Genomic DNA, 22900 nt, shown 5'->3' with positions numbered 1-22900 from the left:
TACGGTTTCTGCTTTGACTGCCTTGTTATATTACTTCTATTGAGCAGTGTGCTGAGTTTCGTTTGCCAATGTCTACACAACTACACTTACTCATGCGCTTCTCGTTGTGTGAGGGTCTATTAGCATCAAGTAATGAGCTTTGAAAGGATATTAAAACACTACATAAAAGTAAAGTCAACAAGATTTTGGCAAAAAAAACAAGTTCTCTTAAAATCACAATACCAATTTGGTCTGTTTCTCACTTATTAGCTGAATTCAAAAAAATGTCCAGAATAAAAAGTTTTTTACATAATGATTTTGTCTGAAATACCAGCAATTTAATAGTAAAAGTCATACAACATAACTCCTTAGCCACACATCCCCGCCCCCGAGTATGGGCTTGTTTAGATGTGTTGGGGATCTTGGAAGAATGAAGACACCATTAAAATTTAAAATAGAGCCTAAAAGGGAGCCTCATTTAGAAGAAAGCCCTAAGGTTCACGCAAGGCTGATTTCGCTGGTTTTATTGTCCTTAGTAATTTTTAGGGGGGTGTTCTTTATATAATATATTTGTTATTTTTAATTACAAACTGAAATAAAGATATTTGAATTGAAAATACTAATTATACCACGTTTTAAGTATAATCAGGGGCGTCGTTTGGGGATGTCAAGGGAGGGGGGGGGGTAGTTCCCCCCCCAAAAATGTGGAATAAAATATTATGCATCCCAGGCCCTTTGACTATCCAGATACGGACCCCTCTTGCCCCCCTCCCCCGATAAAATGCTGGAGAATCGCCCCTGAGTATAATCGTCTCTCACTAGGTTGCTAGCTACCGCTGCAACCTGGATTATAGTCTGTCTGAAGACTACACAATTAAAAGGATAACTTATGAAATCTATTAAGGAGCTGGACCATTTTCGAAGAAATATCTAACATCTGCTCAGAATATAACGGTAATTTGTCCCAAATGGCACTCTGTGTCCCACTTAGAGCAATTAGGGAGGTTAAGTTTTCCCAGAATTGCCCAAGGGCCCCTCAACTTACTCTGCCAAAATTACTTTGCTTTTCACATACTAAATTACTCACAGACTAAGATTTTAAGCAAAACAATTTTTAGGCCTTACCTCTCCCTCTCCCCGAAGGAAGAAAGAAAAAGAGAAAGGAATAAAAGGAAAAACCCTAAGGGCAAGAAAAGAAGAAATCTAAAATATAGTGAATAATACTGAATTACACCATTCTAATTTAAAAATGATCTAATTGAATTTATTAAATAGCAAACTAGTTTAGAATAGCATTTATTGAATAGCAAACTAGTAGTAACTCTTTCATAGTCTAAATCTGATATTTTGCATATTGAGAGCGTCAGTGTGCCCCACGGTTTAATCCCAGGATCATTAGTTTTTCTTATTTTCCCTATTGACCTTCGTAATATTCTTATGAATTATACCCCACAAATTTTTGTGTAATGACACTACCATTATCGTTTGTGCTTCAAATAGCTTTCTACTGAGGGCAGCAACATCCTTTAACCCTAGAATACTAGCGCTTATGGAGTTACGTTAACACTAGGGTCGGTCAATTTGACCGGATACGTCTATCGAAACCTATACATCCGTAACCATTAGGGATAGGACGTCCGGTTTTAAACTAAAGCATTCGTCTATTTCATTATTTAAAAAAAAGAAGAAAACAGTGACAGACAAATCAAATCATGCATTCTAAACGGACATCTGCAATATGGTCTCCGCAAACAGGGCCCCTGCAAGCCTTGCAAGCGATCGACTGTTTGCGATCGATCTGAGAAGGGGACAGTCAACAGTTCACTTGTCTAGGAAGTTAAGTGGGACATTCGTTCAGAATGGAAATCACTTGAATCATTTCACAGATAGCTTTACAGTTTTGGTGTGGCAAACGTAGCCGTTCTAAAGGTGCTTCAAATGGAGGATAACCAGGTCATGGTCGGGATTCATCAAGAACTCTTGTCGATTTACTGGTTTTTTAACCAATCAACTCGTGTTCTTACAGTAAATGATGAAAGAGTTTACAGAGATAGCGTTCAGCATACCTTGCATGATGCAAGGGGGCCACCTTCGGTCTTTCATGAACAGCTGAGTGCAGCACATTTGATCAAACGTCGCCTCGCCGTACTTCGCGTAGTCGTATGTTTCAATTATGTCAATTTTTCCAGATTGAGCAATGGAATGTTCATGGAGCATCGTCGACAGAAGCAGGGCCAACATCCCTTTCTCTGGTGTACAGGGTACCAAGGTCTTTTCTTTGTCAAAACAGAACATTGACGACTTAGTGTCCCTTCCTTTCGTTGCAAGAGTGGCTCTGATATTTTATTCTTATTTTTGCGGGCAGTCCCTACCATAGTCAGGTTCAAGGGGTCTCAAAAAGTTCATCTGCGAGAAAAATACCGGTAAACCAATTGTTCATGGTTATATTTCTGCTGCTGTCTGCCAAGGATCAGCAGAGCTTTTTCGCAAAATAGCTCGCTAGTCGTTCCCCATTGGTCAGAGTTCCTTTTCCATGGTAAGGTACAGCATATAGGGTTTTCAATTGGTTGTCAATTGGAATAGCTTCATGTTCCTTCCCCCTAAAAAGAAAAAAAAAAAAAAAAAATGCAAATCCACATTTTACAAAAATTCAAGAACGGCCAAAGAAGGTACGTTAACACTAGGGTCTGGTCGCTTTGACTGAGACCCACTTCATATTTCCGAGATATGCAATGATTCGCGAATTCTCACCCTTTTCCTTACATGGCTTGGTACCCACTGAATTAGCACGATCGCTCCGATCAGTACCGGCTTTATGCCTCAAAATCTGGGGGAGGGGGAGGTATACCACAGGATTGTATAAAATATCAAATAAAAGGAATTTAATATCCGAAGTCAAACAAACTTGGGGAGGGGCACGGATGCCTCCCCCCCTGCCCAGGCCTAGAGCCGCTACTGGCTCTGACTTCTCTTCATACGATGTCACAGGGAAACTACGATACTATAAAAATTTCAGGGTCAAAATTTTACTATTTTCTACTTTCAAACACTACTTTCTTGATATAGAACATCGGTCGCAACATAAATTTGTGATATAAACTTGATTCATTTTCTACATCTAACGAGTTTGACGTTTGAAACCTATCTGTATGTTCAGTATTTACATATAGATACCTATCTTAGTAATTTTGTTTGATTTGCCATTATCACATATAAAGTACATTGGTTTCTTGAGGTAAAAGAGTAGTCGCAATAAATCTTTGTTGTAAAGCGTTGTAAAATGTACCCTAATAATTACCCTAAGAGTATCATTTTTTAGGGTAAAATTTAGGGATAGTGGAAGCACTGGCATTTTCTTGAGAAGATCTGCCAACAAACTTCACTAGGGCTTGAAAACTGCCAAGTAGCCTGGCTATCATGCTACCCCACTTTTTGCACACCAGGTAAGGAAGAATTTAAGCAAAAATTGAAAGATGTAAGGAGGGAGGCTTTGCATACATTGGGATGGAGGAGGAGCATGGGCAGCTGTATTGGCCCCAAGCAGCGTAGTACTGCAGTGAATTGTTAGTAGTAGTGGTAGTTAATATACCTTGAAATCCCATTAAGTGTTATTAGAACTATGTTTTTAAAACCTAGAGTCATAGAATAGTAATATACTTATTTTCTATACAGTCTTCTAAGCACTGGAAATAAACAATCAGTAGAGATAAAAGCTCGAAGATACCTTTCTTTGCATAATTTACAATACCCAGAAGATTTACTATACCTTAAAATGTTACCCTAATAATTACTCAACTCGTTATGTTTCTATTCAACCAAACCACGGAATGGAGCGGAATTGCTCCTAGGAGTACTTCCTAGCGATTATGCTGCCGATTATAGGGATAAAAAAGTGACAAGACCGGCAATGTCGCGAGATAAGAGCATAAAAAAGAAAAAAAGGAGACTCATTCCTCATTTTTGCTAGAATTCCTCCGAGGAGTACTTCTTACAAGATTCTCAAGTCTGAAAGAAATATGATAGGAGCGAGCCAGACTCATGGAAGGGAACTAAAATGGAATCTATAAAATCTATAAAACATATTTCTACCATTTCCCAAAATATGATCGCATTATGAGTAGAAAGCACTTTTTCTATCCATATCAAGCCTTTCCAAGTCCCGTAACCAATACAATAGCGTTGACTTAGTAAAGGGCAATATGTCCCTTATGTGGTATTTTTCTTCCAAACTCATTATATTGAATGATTGTCCAAGGAAAGTTCTGAAAGGGCCATTCTATCATAAACAAAAAGTTCTTCTGCCCTTTTTAATGGGAGAAACTGATGGAAAGGCAACCAATTGTCCTTTATGCAACGTGTATGGGCCCTATTACCCCATATGGAATCATATCAAAATTTCAAGAAAGTCATTTTATTCAAAACAGCCCAAAAGGACAAACTTGCTTTAATATACTGTTAAAAATAATATTTGGAGGCTGCCATTCCATATGGAAAGGAATTGCAAAAAATAAGCAGTAAAAAGAACAAAAGTAACATACGTATATTCTTTTTAGAGCTTGACACAGCTTATTATGGACCTCACTGCCCCCCCCCCCCAAAAAAAACTATAGACGATTATCAAGCGCTCTCTAAGGCAAAATGGAATCAATGTGAATGCTATAATATTTCTCAAGAGGAATAAAAAATATAAAATTTAATCGCTTCAAGGTCTGGGTGAATGGCAGACTTCTTTTTGAGAACTTTGGAATTCAAAATTCTAGAATAGAACATCCATTTTATGTCTTTGTTATGTTTTTTTTTCTTCTGAGAATTATGGTTACATAACTATGGCAATGGCTATGAGAAACCCATTCTTATTGTTAGTTTATCAATAAGATCGGCTTTGTAAAATTTTATAGATAGACAGTTAAATTTAACCGAAAATCAAAGATTACTTAATTCAGCTATTAGAATATTACTTACTAGCTATATATTTTATATATATATATATATATATATATATATATATATATATATATATATATATATATATATATATATATATATATATATATATATATATATATATATATATATATATATATATATATATATATATATATATGTGTGTGTGTGTGTGTGTGTGTGTGTGTGTCATATATATTATATAATATATACACTGAAGTTAGTGTAGTAATAATGGAGTTATTATCTAGCTAGTATCTAGTTTCATAATATATACAATTATATAGTATTGACAATATATTTTTACTAACCGTTGCATCGTCTCTCCCTGTTCATGAATCAGGCCAATCATCTGCTGAGTAATTTGCCCCATTTCAACAATAGTTCTTTCAATGTTTCTAATTTCCTCAAGTCTCGTGGATAAATATTCTTCACTTTGATCAGCTTCTGCCATCATCTGCGTTTGATCATACCGACTGGAAAGGGCTGCATCCATATCAATTGCAACGTGATCAGAAGAAACAGAAGAAAACGATGACGTAGAAGCAGATTTAACTAAGGCAGCCTAAAAAATTTAAATATAAAGGCTTTATTTTACCCTATATTGCCGTGTTTGGCCAAACATACGCAAGTTCCAAATTCTATATTTTTAATTATCTATCAACTCTAACACTTTTTATCAGATTTTTCAAAATCTTGTATCCTTGGCTGTTATTGAGGCCTATGTATCAACAGAGGCCATGTACATATTGAGGCTTATGTATCAACTGTTTGCCATATGTATCAAAAAGAAAGTAAAACTGATAAGGGGAAACTCAAGTTCGGTCGCTCAGAAAAAAATAACCAGCGCCATCTAGCATTTCCCAGCAAAATAATTAAATCAATAATTTTCTATTATATTTTGTTGATTATACTATACATTGGGCCAAAAATTGAAAATGGCTTTTGCGAAAAGGGCACTAGAAGTATATTTGTGCATAACCTTTTAACCAGCCAGTGCTCTGCATATTAACAAATTTCAAACATTTATATGTCGAAAAGAAGTTTACAAACGAATAGCAGGCTTACTTCCAAAAGATTTCCAGTTGGGTTGAATGAACCTTGCACCTTCAATTAAGTTTAAAATTTTAGAAGATCACAATTTTAGCTTGTTTTGGACGTTCCCAGTTCTGTTGGACAACAATGCACGATCCGTGGCACCAACAGTTTTTAATTATAACGAAACCTATGTCAAAGCGCTTGAGCCGCTCTCTTTTGTCGTTTTCCAGTATTCTTCGGTGTAGTAATTCTGTTGTTGCTATGGCAACTTTCTCTTTTGTCAGTTTCCCATATTCATTGGTGTAGTAATTCTTTTGCTACTATGGCAATTTACTCTCTTTTTTTAGTTTTCCATATTCTCTGGTGTGGTAATTCTTTTGTTGTTATGGCAATATTATCCCTTTTATCAGTTTCCCGTTTTCTTTGGTAACAAACAATAAGAGGATAATGCAACGAGGAAATTTTAAAGAGAGCGAATCGTAAAAGAGAACTAATTGAGTATTGCAGCTATAAGTCTAATAGCCTTCTTCAGCAAAATAAAAAAGAAGAATAAAGATGAAATTCAACTTACGATAAAGAATAAGAAAAAAAAGAACTAAATAATAAATAAAACCAACAATAAAATAGTCCAAACAGAATTACCCTAAAAAAACAATGACTATAGTTACATAAAAAACAATCAGCTGCACGAATTAAAACTTGCAAAGTCACTCTCAATCAGAAAAAAAAGAAGGAAAAAAAATTATAGAAATATGAGTATGTTTGTATTTCAAAATTGATGCCCTTTCTAATTAAAACTACATAGGTGCCAACGATGGCAACTCCTAATACAAAGGGGAGGTGGGGCAAAACTTGAGAAGTTTTATCAGGGAGGAGGGATTGAAAGAGGAAACAATATTTAATTCGCCAGAAAAGTTTTTCGATTGTTACAAAATGTTGCAGTTTTAAAACATTTTAGTCTGCTAAGGGAGTAGGGTGCACATAAATATAACACAAGCACCTTTTAAAGGCACTGATATCCACTAAATTCTTGTTTAGGATCCCGCATATAAGGTACTTACGCTTAGTAAAAGTTAAACAGGTAGTATACATTCTGTACTAGTAATGTTGAATATTCTATTAAAGCACAGGGTATTCATTTGGCATACGTCTTTGCTGAATAAATTTTTTGTAGCACCCGTATTTTGAAACAAAAAAAGAAGCAGCAAAGTGAATCAATTAACAAATTTGATAATATTAATAAAGTGCCGAAGAGGCATAGCAATACGAGATAGCTGCAATTCTCGGCAGGGATAGAAATAAAAAAATAAGTTCAGATTAAAAAAAAAATAAAAATACTCCGATGAAGTAAACATACATCCAAAAATGGGCTGTTGCAACTCAAGGAATATTATAATATAAATTTTATAATAATTAATAAAGTGCCGAATAGGCATAGCAATAGGAAATAACCGTAATTCTTGGCAGGGATAGAAATAACTTTTATGTTTTACAAACTAATTTAAAGTTTACATTTTCAATTAAAGTAATTAAAACTAACAAAATAACTAATTAAAAATTCATACACTAATTTAAAAAAATCTACAAATATATATTTTTAAATTAACAAAAATTTAAATTGTTAGTCTACAGGACTTGTTTCATTTGGCCATTGCTCAAGTACACGCGAAAACAATCTCGTTTTTGACTCAAATCTTAAGGTAGAGTCTCGTAGTTAGAGACCAAGACTCGAATGGGGATTGAAATATAACCGGGACTCGAAATCGAATCACCTGAGTCGAGTAGCCCTACAATTCTATCATATTGACAATTAAAATTATTAAATAAAGCTAAGAAGGATTAATTATTGATTGATTATCAATGCACGATGACTGATTCTGTTACCATTATTATTATTTGTAATTAAAAATTATTTATACTTAATGAATAGTAATAAAACCGAGTGGGGACTGATATAAAACCGGGACTCGAAATTGAGTGACCTGAGTAGAGTAGCCCCTTAATTCTATCATATTGACAACTTAAATTATTCAATATAGCTAAGAATGGTTAATCATCAACTGATTATCAATGCATGATTCTTTACCATTATTAGTATTTGTAATTATAAATTATTGATACTTAATGAATAATAAATCACTGAGGATTATAATAAGGGGAAAAGAAAATAGAAAATATTCGTTTTTTTTTTGGGGGGGGGGGGGGTAAAAATATTGTGCACCCTATCCCACCCCCTCACAATTTGAGGTTTGTATACATCTATGTCTTTCAAAAAATACTAAATGGGGCTCATAATCTGCTTAGCTAAAATAATCTAATTTTGGACAAACTTTCAGAGTCATAACTTATCGCCACACGGTGGTAGCTCTAAGTACAAAAGTCCGTGAATGACGAAACAAGAAGAAATAAACACGTTAAACGAGAAAAAATGAAAAACGTTAAGCAAGAAAACTAAACAAGTAAAAACACGAAAACAAGTTAAACCAGAAACTTAAACAAAAAACAATTTGTCCTAACTGATATTAAACAGGGATGTTATACAAAAACTAGAGACACACACAGAAATTCATTTAAGACAGCTGACAATGGAGCAGGGAGGGGGGGCGGGTGGATACAAACTAAAAATACAAAAAAGGTGAATTATTGGGAAAAATATAATAATCAAGGAGGCACACTTGTGCCTCTATAAAGAGGCGACCCACCACAATGTTAAGCGATTTCAGGTCCTAGAGGTCGCAGAGAGACGGCGGTAATCGCATTTTGTAGCCCAAGCTCAAACTAAGAAGCTTGCAAAATTTCATCCTCCTCTGACTTTAACTTCATGGGGTAAACTGGGCCGGAAGTTTGGACCCTCCCACCACAGCCCCCCTTTAACGTTGTCCGATTGGGCTGAAATTTAGAAGTTAAGCTTTACTAGGGCCCGGGAGCTTATCCTCGAAATTTCAGCTCAATCCGATCACTCCTTCCCTGTTTTCAAAAAACCAAATATAGCCACTTAAAATTCATCATCATCATTTCTTTTTTTTCTTATCCACACCTACAGGCCACAGTTGGCAACGGATCCGGTTGAATGAGGACTCATTCGAAGCAGAATTCGACCTGTTAGGGCCTTTTGATATTTTCAGACCGAAAAAATTATCCCCCGAATTTACATTTACGAAAAACCTCGTTTTCCTATAATAGCCCATGTTAATTTTTCCCACCAGAACCCCCTTTTAACGTTGTCTGATCGGGCTGAAATTTAGAAGATAAGCTTTCCTGGGGCCTGGAAGCTTATCCTCAAAATTTCAGCTCAATCTGATCACTCCTTCCCTGTTTTCCAAAAACCACATATCAAGATTTTTGGGAATTTGCTTGCGTCGAAAATAGCTTCCAATTGCTAAACAACAATTACTATTGTGTTTGTATAGTCCAGCGGTTGATACTCTAGACTGTCAGGCGGAAAACCCGGGTTCGATTCACCGTCGAGCAACTTTTTTATATACTGAATTTAAACTTTAAATAGAAACTCAGTTTCTTTTTTAAATTATTTGAAAAAAAATACGTTTTCTAAAGAGTTAAAGAGGCTGAGTTACAAGTTCGAACCTTAAAACATACAGAGATTAGGAGGCACAGTTGTGGGGCTGTTAAAGAGGCTGAGTCGCAAGTTCGAACCTTAAAACGTACAGGGATTAGGAGGCACCCTGTACGACGTGATTTGAGTATTCAGGAATTAAAAGCCTTAACACAAGAATGTTCAAGAGCGGGGGTTTGGGGGCAGCAGCCCCCCAACTTTAACTCCTGACACGATCAGCTTACAGTTAGTCAAGCAGTAATAAGTAATAAACTGTACAAAAACGTGCAGAAATTATTTGAAAAAAACTATGTTTTCTAAAGAGTTAAAGAGGCTGAGTTACAAGGTCAAACCTTAAAACGTACAGGGATTAGGAGGCACAGTTGAGGGGCTGCCGCCCCCCAAACACCCCGGTTTCGCAGCCTTTAAATAAAAAAATAAAAAATTTTAAACTGAAAGTAAGGAGCGACATTAAATCTTAAAACGAACAGAAATTATTTCGTATATGAAAGGGGCTGTGCCCTCCTCAACGCCTCGCTCTTTACGCTAAAGTTTTTATTGTTTAAAAAAAAGAGTTGTGAGAAAGTCAAACTTTAGCGTAAAGAGCGAGGCGTTGAGGAGGGCAACTGTGCCTCCTAATCCCTGTACGTTTTAAGGTTCGACCTTGTAACTCAGCCTCTTTAACTCTTTAGAAAACGTAGTTTTTTTCAAATAATAAAAAAAAGACTGTAAAATTAGTGGACATCAATGCCATCATCCCTGCAGGCATACGTGACATAAGATTTGTATCCACATGTGCCTTGGAGCCAATGATGGCAATTGGGAGGTCACCCCATATTTTGCAATGTCAAGTAAATTTTACAGAATTTTATTTCCATAAAAGAATGGTAAACGATATGATATAAATAAATATCATCAATGATATGGTATAGTATAACTGTGGTATCAATCACTAAGATATGGTATCAATCAAAATGGCAAGGTATCAATGTAACATAAGAATATAACTGAATTAAAAAAATAGTTCCCCCAGACTGCATACCTTTTCATCAGCAACTAAAACTGATCCTTGCGGAAAACCTCGCTGAGGATATCTTGGGCTTCCACGAGTGTCTCCCAATTCTTTTCTTCTATCGCTCTGAAACTTCATGTTCTAAAAAGCAAAAGCTAGCTATAATAAATGAACTTTTTTTCTATTTCCAAGAAATCCATTAATTCCTAGTCAAAAACACCCTAGAAATGAAAGATTTGCAACCTGGTATCAATCCTTGAGCGTCAGCTCTTTTCTTCTCCTTGCACCTTTCCACTTTGTTGGCTTGGGATCCATATCTTTACACTGCTACGCCTCATTTCACCAACAAGCCACCCCAGACTGACACAGTAAGGAGTGCTCCCCTTCAGTACTATGTAAACTTATAACAATTAAGCCCCCGAAGATATATAATAATTGCCTAATCCCATTATATTTCCATATATGCATCAAGCAGTTCAAAATATTTTCCCAGATTTTAGTAGCTGGTGAGTATAGAAGAAAATTTGTGGCTCACTTCTTTATAATTATCACTAAATTGCCGGTTAGTTCAAAATAGCATAAGAAATAAACCTTCTCTGGTGGCTATGTCCCATATCTTTCTAGCCTTGAGCCTTAGAGACATCATTAGTTGCCAGGCACATGCACACGGAGGGGTCATCAGACCAATGCTCCTTTCAAACAACGACATTTTTATTACTTCCCAATAATTTCTTTATATTATCCATGCAATTTTCCCCCTTTCACTGCTTTTTTTAAGTCCCTCGCTCTCGAAATAAATTCCTGCCTATGTTCCTATAAGCTCGTATTTTATGAACACTAATAGATCAATGGTAAAGAATACAGCATTCGACTTTATAGTCCCTACCGGCGGTGCTGATCTCCATTTCATAGCCCTTCAGCAAGGAATTGCAATAGGGGTTGGGGGCCAGCCATCCAGTGCTTTCGCACACCCCTCCCGTTTACCTTCCCCAGATTTCTCCAGGTACCCATTTAGCTGGGTCGACTCTGGCTGAGCTTACAGAGTCACAGCCCTGACATCCGTTCCAAACCAAATAACCAGCAATACCAAGACTCGAACCCCCTTCCTTACGGACAAAGGTTTTCAAGTCTAGCGTGCTAACCACTCTATGCACACATAGATCTACAAGTGTTAAAAAACTTATAATAAAGCAATTATCCCAAAATGATAAAAATGATTATAATTTTTTTTCTGATAACGATGTGGAGCTGATACTTGATATGGATAAAGAAGTACAGTCAGATCTTTTCAAAGAAATATCAACAAAAAAGATTACGAAACTAAGAACAATGCAAACCAAGCAAAGAGAAAGAGTCTGTGTTTTCTTTATTTATTGTCCTCCTATTGTGTCTTCGGCTAGGTTGTATTAAGATTTAAGGTGCTTGTCTCAACATTAAAAGAAAAAAAAACCTCTAGAGATCAAACCTATTTGTCAATATTGTCACATAAAGATAATTTGCTACCTTTCTATTTTTTGATGTCGTTTTCAAACATGGCTTTACAAGCATAGCTTGGTGTGCAGGTGTGAAGGCTAATTAACTTTTTTGTCTTTTTTACTTATGATACATTATAATACTAATATTACAAGTATTAGAAATATTCAAATATAAAGTATGCAATCTTATACTTATAACAAGTTTCTTGACAAGTCAAGATATAATTTATTTCCATGAAATTGTGTGTTTACTTTGTATTTGAACATAGCAAAATTCATCTGGGGCTGTTATCTGGCAACAGTGACATTAAACATGCTTTAGGATTACATAGTGCATTAACAAATATTTGAAAATAGTTGTTTATGACTAAATAACAAATACAGGTTATCTTATTTACTGGAATTTTCACTTTATTTGTTCCATTTTTTTTAGAAATAAAAATAAATTACCATCAACCTAATTTAATACTGAAGAGCGACACTAGACGGCAAAAATTTTTTTTTTCCAATTCCACTTGCTCACCTTAAAACAAATAATTTTAGCTCTACATAATCACCTCTATTCTTTTCTTTAAAACGTCTTCAAATTTTCTTCAAATATTACATCTTTCAAAAATTCTGATTCTTTAACATCTTCAAATAGACTGATTTTAGATGGTAGATATTTCTTTTTGTAGTTGCAATTCTACTTTACCATGTTATTACATATAACCTTTGTCCTACACAGATACTTCTATTAGTCTCTTCGAAACCGCTTCAAATTCTAGATGGCAGTTAATTTTTTTTTTTTTTAATTCGAATTTCACATTATATTCTTACAACACATAAGGCAATGTAATAGCAAAAATATGAATAAAAGTTTAAGCAAGCATAGTTTGACAAATAAAACAGTTCATGGTAACGAACTGTAAGTAAGGTGTAACTCGTCTCAATAGCAATCGAAACTCTAAAAAAAGGAATTTTGATATCATGTGCAGATCGGTTTAAATAATACACTAAACTTAAATTACACACAATCACAAATAGATTTAAAAAAAAAAATTCTGGCCCATAATCTATATTAATTTTGCCCTCTAGGACAATCATGTTCAGGAGACATTAAATGACACTGTTAATTACATCCCACAGTGGCGGTACTCCATTTGCCAGCCAGCATCAACTAAAATTGCCTCCAAACTTTTCAATTAAAAACACCAAACTTAAATCTTAAATCAATTAAACACCTTAAATCAATTAAAATCTTAAATCAATTAAACACCAAGCTCAAATCTTAATTTCAACGGGAGAAATCAATTTCTGACATTGCTATAAAAAATAATACTAAAATAATAAATAATGATCCAATTAACTTTTATTCACTATCATTTCAATTTATTTACTTATTGCTTAATTTATTTAATTTACTTAATTTATTACTTATTACTTAATTTATTAATTTATTTACTATTACTTAACGCTTGTTACTCAGATGTTTTTTTTAGATTTTACTTCAAATGATGCAAGACTCGGTTTACTTCAAATTGCCCCTGGTTGGTCATTCCAAACCCGTGAACATAAAATATCAACTGAAAAATCAGACCGAACACATGGCGTATACGGAATAAACAGCACGCTTCTATCTCGTGATCTTCTCTGGCGTGTTTCAGCCGCGGAAAAAATTCCTGAAAAGCAGTTGGGTAGAAGAGAATGAAAGTATTTCTAAACAAAACTGAGAAATTAAAAACTCCCAAACTATCTAAAGAAAATAAAGAATCTGTTTCGTTGAATAGGTTTAATGCATTTTCATTTATTTTGATAATATTTGTAAGGGATTTAAATGTCGTCGTCCAGACAAGAGATCAGTATCGGATATGAGATTGTATCAGCAAAAAATAAAGATGATGAAGGATGTTAACAGGAAAAAAGTGCTTAAGTTTTTTTTAAGTTTTTAAATTGAGATTTCTAGAAATTTTTAGGCCCAACACTGTAGAGTGTTGTTTGACAGAAAAAAAAATTCATCAATGCACAAACCCAGATACTATACAAATCCATTATCTGAATCATGCCTCTAGTCGTTTGGAGACCTCGGAAAGAAGGCTGGAGCTTTCCTACTCGTGAAAAATATCAAAACGTGGGATTTCTTAACATTTAGTCTACTTGTTAGCATTAATCCACAAGTAAACACGCTCTATCGTCTGTTGCTGTCGATGAACCAGTACCTCAAAAACACAATTTTCTGCAAAGCCCTGAAACATTTCTTCAGAATTCGAATCCGAACTTGGGTCAGACAGAGAACTCTGAGGGGACAAATTGCAGCAACAAACTGGGGGGGGGTCAAAATAAACTGCAAGTCGTTAATGTGAATAATAAGTAAAAGAGCACCAAGAACGAACCTTGGGGCACCTCGCAATTCATTGTCTTTGAAAATGTATGATAATTCCCAATTATGATTACTCTATTTTCTACGTAGATAACTTTAAAACCATAAAAAAAGATGGCCTCTCACCCCAATATGGTCTAACTTACCAAGGAGGATATCATGGGACATACAATCAAACGCCTTCTTTATGTCCAAAAGTATTGCCATAGGAATTTTACTCTGATCTATCATTTTATTTATAAAAAGGGAAAGCGAAGCAAGAGCATCTTCTGAAGTGTGCCTGGGACTAAAGCCAAATTGTTAATCTTTGGGTAGCACATCGATAAGAGTGGTAATGAAAAGGTAGCAGTCCAGTAACAGGCATATCACCTTAATCTTTACACTTACCTCTATTCTTTTCTTCAAAACATCTTCAAATTCTGTGGACATGTTCCGTAAACATGACTCTAGACTGATAATAGCACTTCGAGGAACTTGATCCTTGCGTCCTGGATTCAATCCTTTCAATGCATTTAGATCCGTTATTTTCCTCTTAATCGCAGCTATTTCACTTTTCAACTGGGCAGACAGTGAATCCACTTCACTCGATTTGTTATCAAATAAAGACTTCTTTCGAACCACTGGAAAGATATGCATACAAAGGTTTACGTAGCAGGTAGAAGAGCAAATAGGAGCCTTATGAAGGGAATCTTGGGTGTAGCTAAGGTTTAATAGGAACTAAGACCCGCTTGTATTAATGATAGTGCAGCGGTACCCAATAGAACTACGGACATTCAAAACAAGCTGAATTTTAAGTTGTTAAAACTTGGATTTCAATTAAAGGCCCAAGTTTATTTGAAGCCAACTTCAAACTTTTTGAATTCGAAGTTGACACTGACAGCGGTACCCAACAGAACTATTAAATATTCAAAACAAGCCAAACCTTAACCAGCCAAGGCAAGCTTAGATTACAATCAAAGGTCTAATTTCCTTTCACTCCAACTTCAGTCTCCTGAATTTGAAGTTGGTACCTACAGCGGTACTCAAATCAATTATGAAAATTCAAAACCAGTCAAATTTTGATTTATTAAGCTTGGATTACAATCAAAGCTCTAAATGACTTTGGATCCAACTTCAAATTTTCTGAATTTGAAGTTGGTACCGACGGCGGTACCTAACAGAATTATGAAAGTTCAAAACCAACCAAATTTTGGTTTATTAAAGCTTAAATTACAGTCAAAAGTCTAAGTGACTTTAGATCCAATTTCAAATTTTCTGCGTTTCAAGTTGGTATCGACAGCGGTACCCAACAGAATTATTAAAATTCAAATGCAGCAAATTTTTAACTTAAGAAAACTTGAGTCTCAGTCAAACGTTTGAGTTTCTTTGGATCCAACTTCAAATTTTCTAAGTTTGAAGTTGGTGCCGACAGCGGTACCCAACAGAATTATGAAAATTATAAACAATCTGAATTTTAACTTATCAAAGCTCGGATTTTAATTAAAGGTCTAGATTTCTTTGGATCCAACTTCAAATTTTCTAAGTTTGAAGTTGGTGCCGACAGCGGTACCCAAAAGAATTATGAAAATTATAAACAATCTGAATTTTAACTTATCAAAGCTCGGATTTTAATTAAAGGTCTAGATTTCTTTGGATCCAACTTCAAATTTTCTAAGTTTGAAGTTGGTGCCGACAGCGGTACCCAAAAGAACTATGAAAATTATAAACAATCTGAATTTTAACTTATCAAAGCTCGGATTTTAATTAAAGGTCTAGATTTCTTTGGATCCAACTTCAAATTTTCTAAGTTTGAAGTTGGTGCCGACAGCGGTACCCAAAAGAACTATGAAAATTATAAACAATCTGAATTTTAACTTATCAAAGCTCGGATTTCAATTAAAGGTCTAGATTTCTTTGGATCCAACTTCAAATTTTCTAAGTTTGAAGTTGGTGCCGACAGCGGGACCCAACAGAACTATGAAAATTGTAAACAATCTGAATTTTAACTTATCAAAGCTCGGATTTCAATTAAAGGTCTAGATTTCTTTGGATCCAACTTCAAATTTTCTAAGTTTGAAGTTGGTGCCGACAGCGGTACCCAACAGAACTATGAAAATTATAAACAATCTGAATTTTAACTTATCAAAGCTCGGATTTCAATTAAAAATCTATGTTTCTTTGGATCCAACTTCAAATTTCCTGAGTTAGATGTTGGCAGCGACAGGGTTACCCAACAAAACCATGAAAATTGTAAATAAGTGAAATTTTTATCTATTAAAACTTGGATTACAATCAAACGTCTGAGTTTCTTTGGATCCAACTTCTAATTCTCTTTCTTTTTACATTCAGTTATCACTTTTGAAATGTAAACCTCTTACCTCTTAATGAGATTAGAAACATCGACCTCTTAATCAGGAAAGGAAGATTAAAAGAGTTGCACATATCTGAAGGGGTGAAAGAAAATAAAGAAAATCTGGATAAATCAAATTCCTTAAATTCAATTTTAAAGGACGCCATAGACGGTCAATCATTTTGATCAAAAGCTTCCGTCAATCAATTGATTTAAGCATGATTGACCGTCTAGGAACCTGTTTGACACTTGAGTCAAGCGTTGACGGTGATTGATAGAAAGTTTGAATGACTCAATCGGTTGACGAGGGTGATTGACCGTCTAGACTAGTGTTGTTCTAATATTGCGTCAATCACGCGCAAACAACAATGGAAGATATACCGGAAGAAAGCAAAAATGTGGAGCGCGAGTTTATTTGTTTATTAATTACTGGGATCACCCTGAGTTATGGAAAGTTAAAAATAAAGAGTATTTTAACCGAAATAAGAAAAGTGCAGTATTGAGCAGGATATTGAAGGCAGCAAAGCTATTGAAACCCGGTAGAACAGTTTTCGAACAAAAAAAGAAAATTACTGCTTTAAAAATGAATTTCATTCGCGAATACAAGGAGATCGAGAAAAAATAAGAAGTCTAAAGCTTCAGCAGATGACATCATACAGCCCTTCTTGTGGTACTGCAATGACCTTGCATTGATTAGGGATTAGATTGAAATTGGTGAAACAGAAACAACAGAGGTAAGAATTGTACTTTATTGCACTAGCAGTAGAAACTCGATTATTTGATGGGTGGCGTTTACCCCCCCTCCCCCGCGGAAAATATCACCCCTATGCGGCTGGTTGGTCTCTAATCCCTTTGCACTTAAAAAAAGGACTAGAACTCTCAATTTCTGATCTAACGAGCACACTCCGAAGTTACTGCGATCACGAAGTGGAGGAAGGGATGAGGAAGGGGCAGTCCCCCTCCTATACAGAATATATTCTTCTCATTTTGGGGTTTAATGTTACTCTTTACTTTAATAATAACAGCGTTGACCAGAATTATTCTCAGAAATCATAATGGAGTAGATATCGATTTCACAGTTTTGATGCGTTTTTTAAAGTTTCCATTGTACACCTCTCGCCTCCCAAAAAAACCTTTGGTGGAAAAATACCCTTTGCTGGGTTTTTGATGGAAAACTTTTCCACATAGGAGGGGATTACCGGCATGATTTTAAGAACCATCAAAAATTAAAGTTTTATTTTGCAAATTAAAGTGTCCTAAGAAAAAATTTTCACCCGAGTTCATCCGCAAGAAATTTTTTGGTGGAGTTTTCAGCTAGAATGAAAAAAAAGGGAAAAAAAGACGAAAAGGGGAAAGAGAGAAAAAAAAATGTCAGTCAGATTCCGCTGACCAACTTGTGGAGTTAGCTACGGAATACTTCAAGCAACCTCAGACAGGAGAGAATATTCTAGCTCAAGGTTGGGCTATAAAATGATGAAAATGAAGAAGTTACGCCCAGACCAAAAACGATTTGCTGAAAAAAATATTAATTATACGCTTTTTAAGCAGAGTTGTGCAATCTGACGAGAGGAATGCTGTTCTCATCTTTCTTCTCAATATTGTGCCGTACTGACTTGAGTAAAAAAATAGAACTATCTTGGTCCATTCTGATAAAGTTAATGTAGTCCTCTTCTTCTGTATCGCGCAGAACGTTCAGTAAATGATCATGAGTGAAGCGATTTCTCATCTTGTACCACTCCTTGGACCAACGGTGTTTCCTATTTTCTTTTTTTTTTTCGCTTTAGCAGAACCAAAGTACATGCAAGAAAAGCCAAATCAGTATTATTCTGCATTTCACACACCATAGACACTTCACTACCCGACTCTGAGCTGAAACTAAAAATCTGGCCGTGAGTTAAATTAAATTGAAATTAGCTTTGGTCAAGATTGAAGGGCTGATTGAAGAGTCGATTGAAGCACACGTCAATCCATTGACAGAAGCTTTTTATCAAAATGATTGACCGTCTAGGGTGTCCTTACAGGAAGTGAAAATACAGAAACCTAAAACGAATCCAGATCAATTTGAATTACAGAAAAAATAGTAAATTTTTATAGTAAATTATAAATTATAATAGTAAATTATATTATATATATATATATATATATATATATATATATATATATATATATATATATATATATATATATATATATATATATATATATATACTTTATTTATCTTATGAAAAAAAGAAAGGAAATGTCCCAATGTTAAGATATTCCAATAAACTGAAATAACATAAGAGTTACTGGATATTTGAAGAAAGAAACACAGAATATAAGCCAAAATGCAGGAAAACTTCGAGGGTATAAAGGAGATAAGCAACATAGAGCGTAAATTTAAGAGACCAAACTAGAAGCACCATTTTCATTAAATTCGGATATCCTTTAATGATAGAAACTCATCTTTGAATCACACCTCGATAGGAAAGGCTAAGAACCAGACGTTAATTTCAGTTTCAGAAAAGGTTATTATTATATTTATATTATAAATTACTACTTACATTTACTAAGTCTCTCCAATGTCACGTATGCATTTTGAATATCTTCCAATAAGATTTGCCTAGAACAGAAAAATATCATATTAGACAAAAATATAAAATGAAATAATATGCTAAACTAAAACTAAAAAGAATACATTTCAAAAAGCATTTTGTCCCGATAGCAACCTCAGAAGAGACTTACCAATATGAAGATTAGTAGAAATGTTTGCCAGACGTGACGGGGGTAAGACTTAAAAGCATACATTTATACCTGTTTTTAGTCTTTCGGGGAGGAGGAATGTAAACAGGTACCACCGTAGTTCATAAGCATTTAAGTTTACACAGCAGCATGGGTGACACAGTAGCAAAGGAGAAAACCAAAAATTGTCCTCCCTCTACATTTTCGGGAATTAAAGACACTGTTCTTGAGTCTCACACCTATGCTCAACTCTGATTTATAAATTTTACAATCAGCAAATCTACCTTCTAAATCAGGGAAAAAGCACCGATAGTCTGCTAAAGGCTTAAGATTCCTCTGAAATCACAGAAACTTTCAGACCTATAGCCAAAAAATGGACTAAAAACATAAAACAAAGGTTAAGCTAAAGCTGAGTTAAAAACTGATATTTCGTTGAAATATTCTGATTGAGAAGAAAATTGATTGCTCATTATTAAAATTGAATTTTAAAAGTGAATATTATAATTTTTTTTACTGTACTGTTCTTTTCTTTTCCGCAAGTTAGGGTAAAATTTCGTAAAAAGACTAAAATTGGGCTGTTATTTCATTGGATAGATTATGATTGAGAAGAAATTAATTACTTATTGTGATAATTGTTTATAAAGTAAAAAAAAAAATTTTCCCAGATGCGACAGGGACAGAATCATTTCTATTAAAACGAATTAGAAGTTTAGAAACACTGTTGATTCTGTCAAAACGAAAAATGTGTCTTAATTCAGATTTTAAGTATTTTTAATCTTCCCAGGCTGAAGGAAGAGGGGGTCAAGGGGTAGCACCCTTGTTGATAAGCATTTAAAGGATGGACAGCAGCGAGGGAGACATAGTGTGCGCAATAAATTATTGCAGCCCTGTCGGCATCACTACCTTTTTCATTAGCTCATTTACGTGAAATGTCTTTCTTGGCTTTTACTGCAATACAAACTAAAGTATAAAACTGACTCCACCCTTAAGGTGAGGTTATGCTAGACGGCACAAGTGCTAGTTCGCTTCAGGTCAAAATTATTGCATCAATTATTGCATAATAATGCATGAATTACATATATATATATATACATGGGCGCCTATATGGGGGGGGGGGCAGGGGGGGGGGCTATCGTCCCCCCTGACTGAATGATGCTGCCTTAATTTTATATTTTCGTTCTGAGATTTCTATTATATATCATTAAAAGTGCCAATTAGATGAGGTTTGCCACCCACCCCCTGGAATTCAGCTTATGGGCGCCCATGTATATATATATATATATATATATATATATATATATATATATATATATATATATATATATATATATATATATATATATATATATATATATATATATATATATATATATATATATATATATATATATATATATATATATATATATATATATATTTATATATATATTAGAAAGAACAACGAGTACAGCAGAAAGAGCAATCTCTACGTTAAACCATACAATTCATACAATTACTTTTTGAATAGGTATTAGAAGGAGTTCCTATATTTTTTTTGGGAAATTTTCTAGGAAGGCTTCAGAGGATTTCACCTTCAATATGGGAGGGGTAGTTGTGCTCTGATTACTTTGAGTCTTAAAAAGGGCACTAGAACTTATGATTACCGTTTCAATGAGTCCCCTCCAAAGTATATACGACCAACCTTTTTATAAGAACCTTATATGCCCTTATATTCCCTTCCCTCGTAAGAAATTCCTCCATGAAAAGTTCATCCCACGTAACCCACGTACCAGCTGAAACCTATATATTGGCATCAATTTCTCTTTTCCACCTGATAAAATTTACGCATTTTTGTCAGAACTTGCTTTAACACACTTTTATTAGAAGAAAATCCAGCATAAACTACGAAAAGACTAATTTTATCACCTTTTGCATTATTTTATCCACTGAAAATTTTTATTATTCAATCAGAATTTTCTTTGGCCAATAGTGTTGAAATTGTAGCATTTCAATTTATCATTTATGATAATGAAATGAAGAAATGAAGTTCATTTCTATGTTTTTCTGCCTTTTTTTGGAGAGGTATTGACCAACTACTGTCAGCTTTGAAGCTTTTAGAACCATGAAATATATCCTGTTTTATTACATTGCACTAGGAATTTCCCACATCTCTAAAAATGAAATAGAATTTCAATTTTGATAAAGGAATCCCATTTCTCCACCATCGTCAATTATAGCTAAATATTTAGGATAAAATCTATACTTAAGGTATGTTCCAGAACTCAATTACCATAAATGATAATTAAATATTTAATACTAATTTCTTTTCAAGACAAAAGAAAACACAGAATTATTAGCAATTTTTTTTTACTAAGAATAAAAATAAATGAGATAAAAAACAAGAATAAAAAATAGGGATGCTAACCCCTTTCATTGACACCAGATATTTTAAGGGGTAAATTTGTTTTTATTCAGAACACAGAATTTGGTCTCTAGAACACACCCTCAGTTTCTAACAGCAGTAAAAATAATTTCGTTACGTAGAAAACCGGAAGGCAGATGTTTGTCCAATCATTGCCCCTCCATTTGGCAAATCATAGCTCCCCCATTTGGCCAATCGTTTCCCTATCAAATAAATATCTTCGTGTTTGCGAATATTCCGTCAAGTCTGATTCAGATCAGAAAAAAACCTGTTTCTCCAAATAGCAAAACGAAAAAAGGCTTACTTTTTTTGCAGACGGTAAATCCACATTGATAAAATAATGGTAAATTCTCGCCGACAAGCTTTACTGCATTCAAAGGTGTCTTTTCTTTTCAAAAAAATTCTCAGCAAAACTCCAGAGAATTTCGCCTTTAATCAGACCTACCAGCCAGGACTAACGTAGTGGCGTCATTTTCCCAGGACATAATTTACCGGCTTCTGTCAAAAAAAAGCTTCGCAGCAAATATATATATTTGAAAAATACGGATTTTAAAATTTATAGATAAAACTAGTCTTAGGTCACATGATTCAATCATGCATATTTATGGATTAGTTATGAACCAGTCTCAACTTTTATGTGCTGAACTGGAATATTATCAATATCTTAGTCCATACCAAATTCTGATAATCAAATACTAAGGGGATTCGGTACAAGGAACACGCCATCTAGCCCAGTATACACTTTTTTTTTAGTTAGTGTGGCCTAACTAATTACAATTAATTTGCCGATCTTGCTATAACTTAAAGAGCTTGGATAAAAGATCAAAAAACGACAGAAAACTAAAGCAGACACCTACTTTCCAGAAATCTTAGAAAAGCCATTTAACTTCTCCCGTTTAGTGCTTATTTTCAGTTTTAGCGAAATGTACATCGTTAGAAAGTGAGAATTTGTTTTTCGATTAAATTGAGCAGAATTTTCTGCTTAGTTCAGGAAGGGGCAATCCCTACAAGTGTTCTGGTATACCTGCTAGCAAAACGCAAAAATGTTCTGGCATACCTGCTAGCAAAACGCTAAAAATCAACCCAAAG

At 34.5% G+C, this 22900-nt stretch overlaps 1 protein-coding gene across 1 annotated transcript in view; it reads right to left on the bottom strand.

The window, feature by feature from the left end:
• The window catches only part of LOC148949252 (syntaxin-5-like), a 58639-nt gene that overhangs the window by 3190 nt on the left and 32549 nt on the right, over positions 1-22900 (bottom strand). Inside the window, exons 4-7 of the mRNA XM_089093301.1 lie at positions 19233-19291; positions 14748-14980; positions 10557-10667; positions 5235-5488 (exon numbers count right to left, since the gene is read on the bottom strand). Of these exons, the coding sequence (XP_088949427.1) occupies positions 5235-5488; positions 10557-10667; positions 14748-14980; positions 19233-19291 (657 nt within the window). The remainder of the gene's footprint in view (positions 1-5234; positions 5489-10556; positions 10668-14747; positions 14981-19232; positions 19292-22900) is intronic.

This window comes from Artemia sp. Qi Xiang Cuo, chromosome 8, assembly GCF_049724085.1.
Source record: "Artemia sp. Qi Xiang Cuo chromosome 8, ASM4972408v1, whole genome shotgun sequence".
Taxonomy (NCBI): Eukaryota; Metazoa; Arthropoda; class Branchiopoda; order Anostraca; family Artemiidae; genus Artemia; species Artemia sp. Qi Xiang Cuo.
This window is presented reverse-complemented; position numbering and strand designations above follow the sequence as displayed.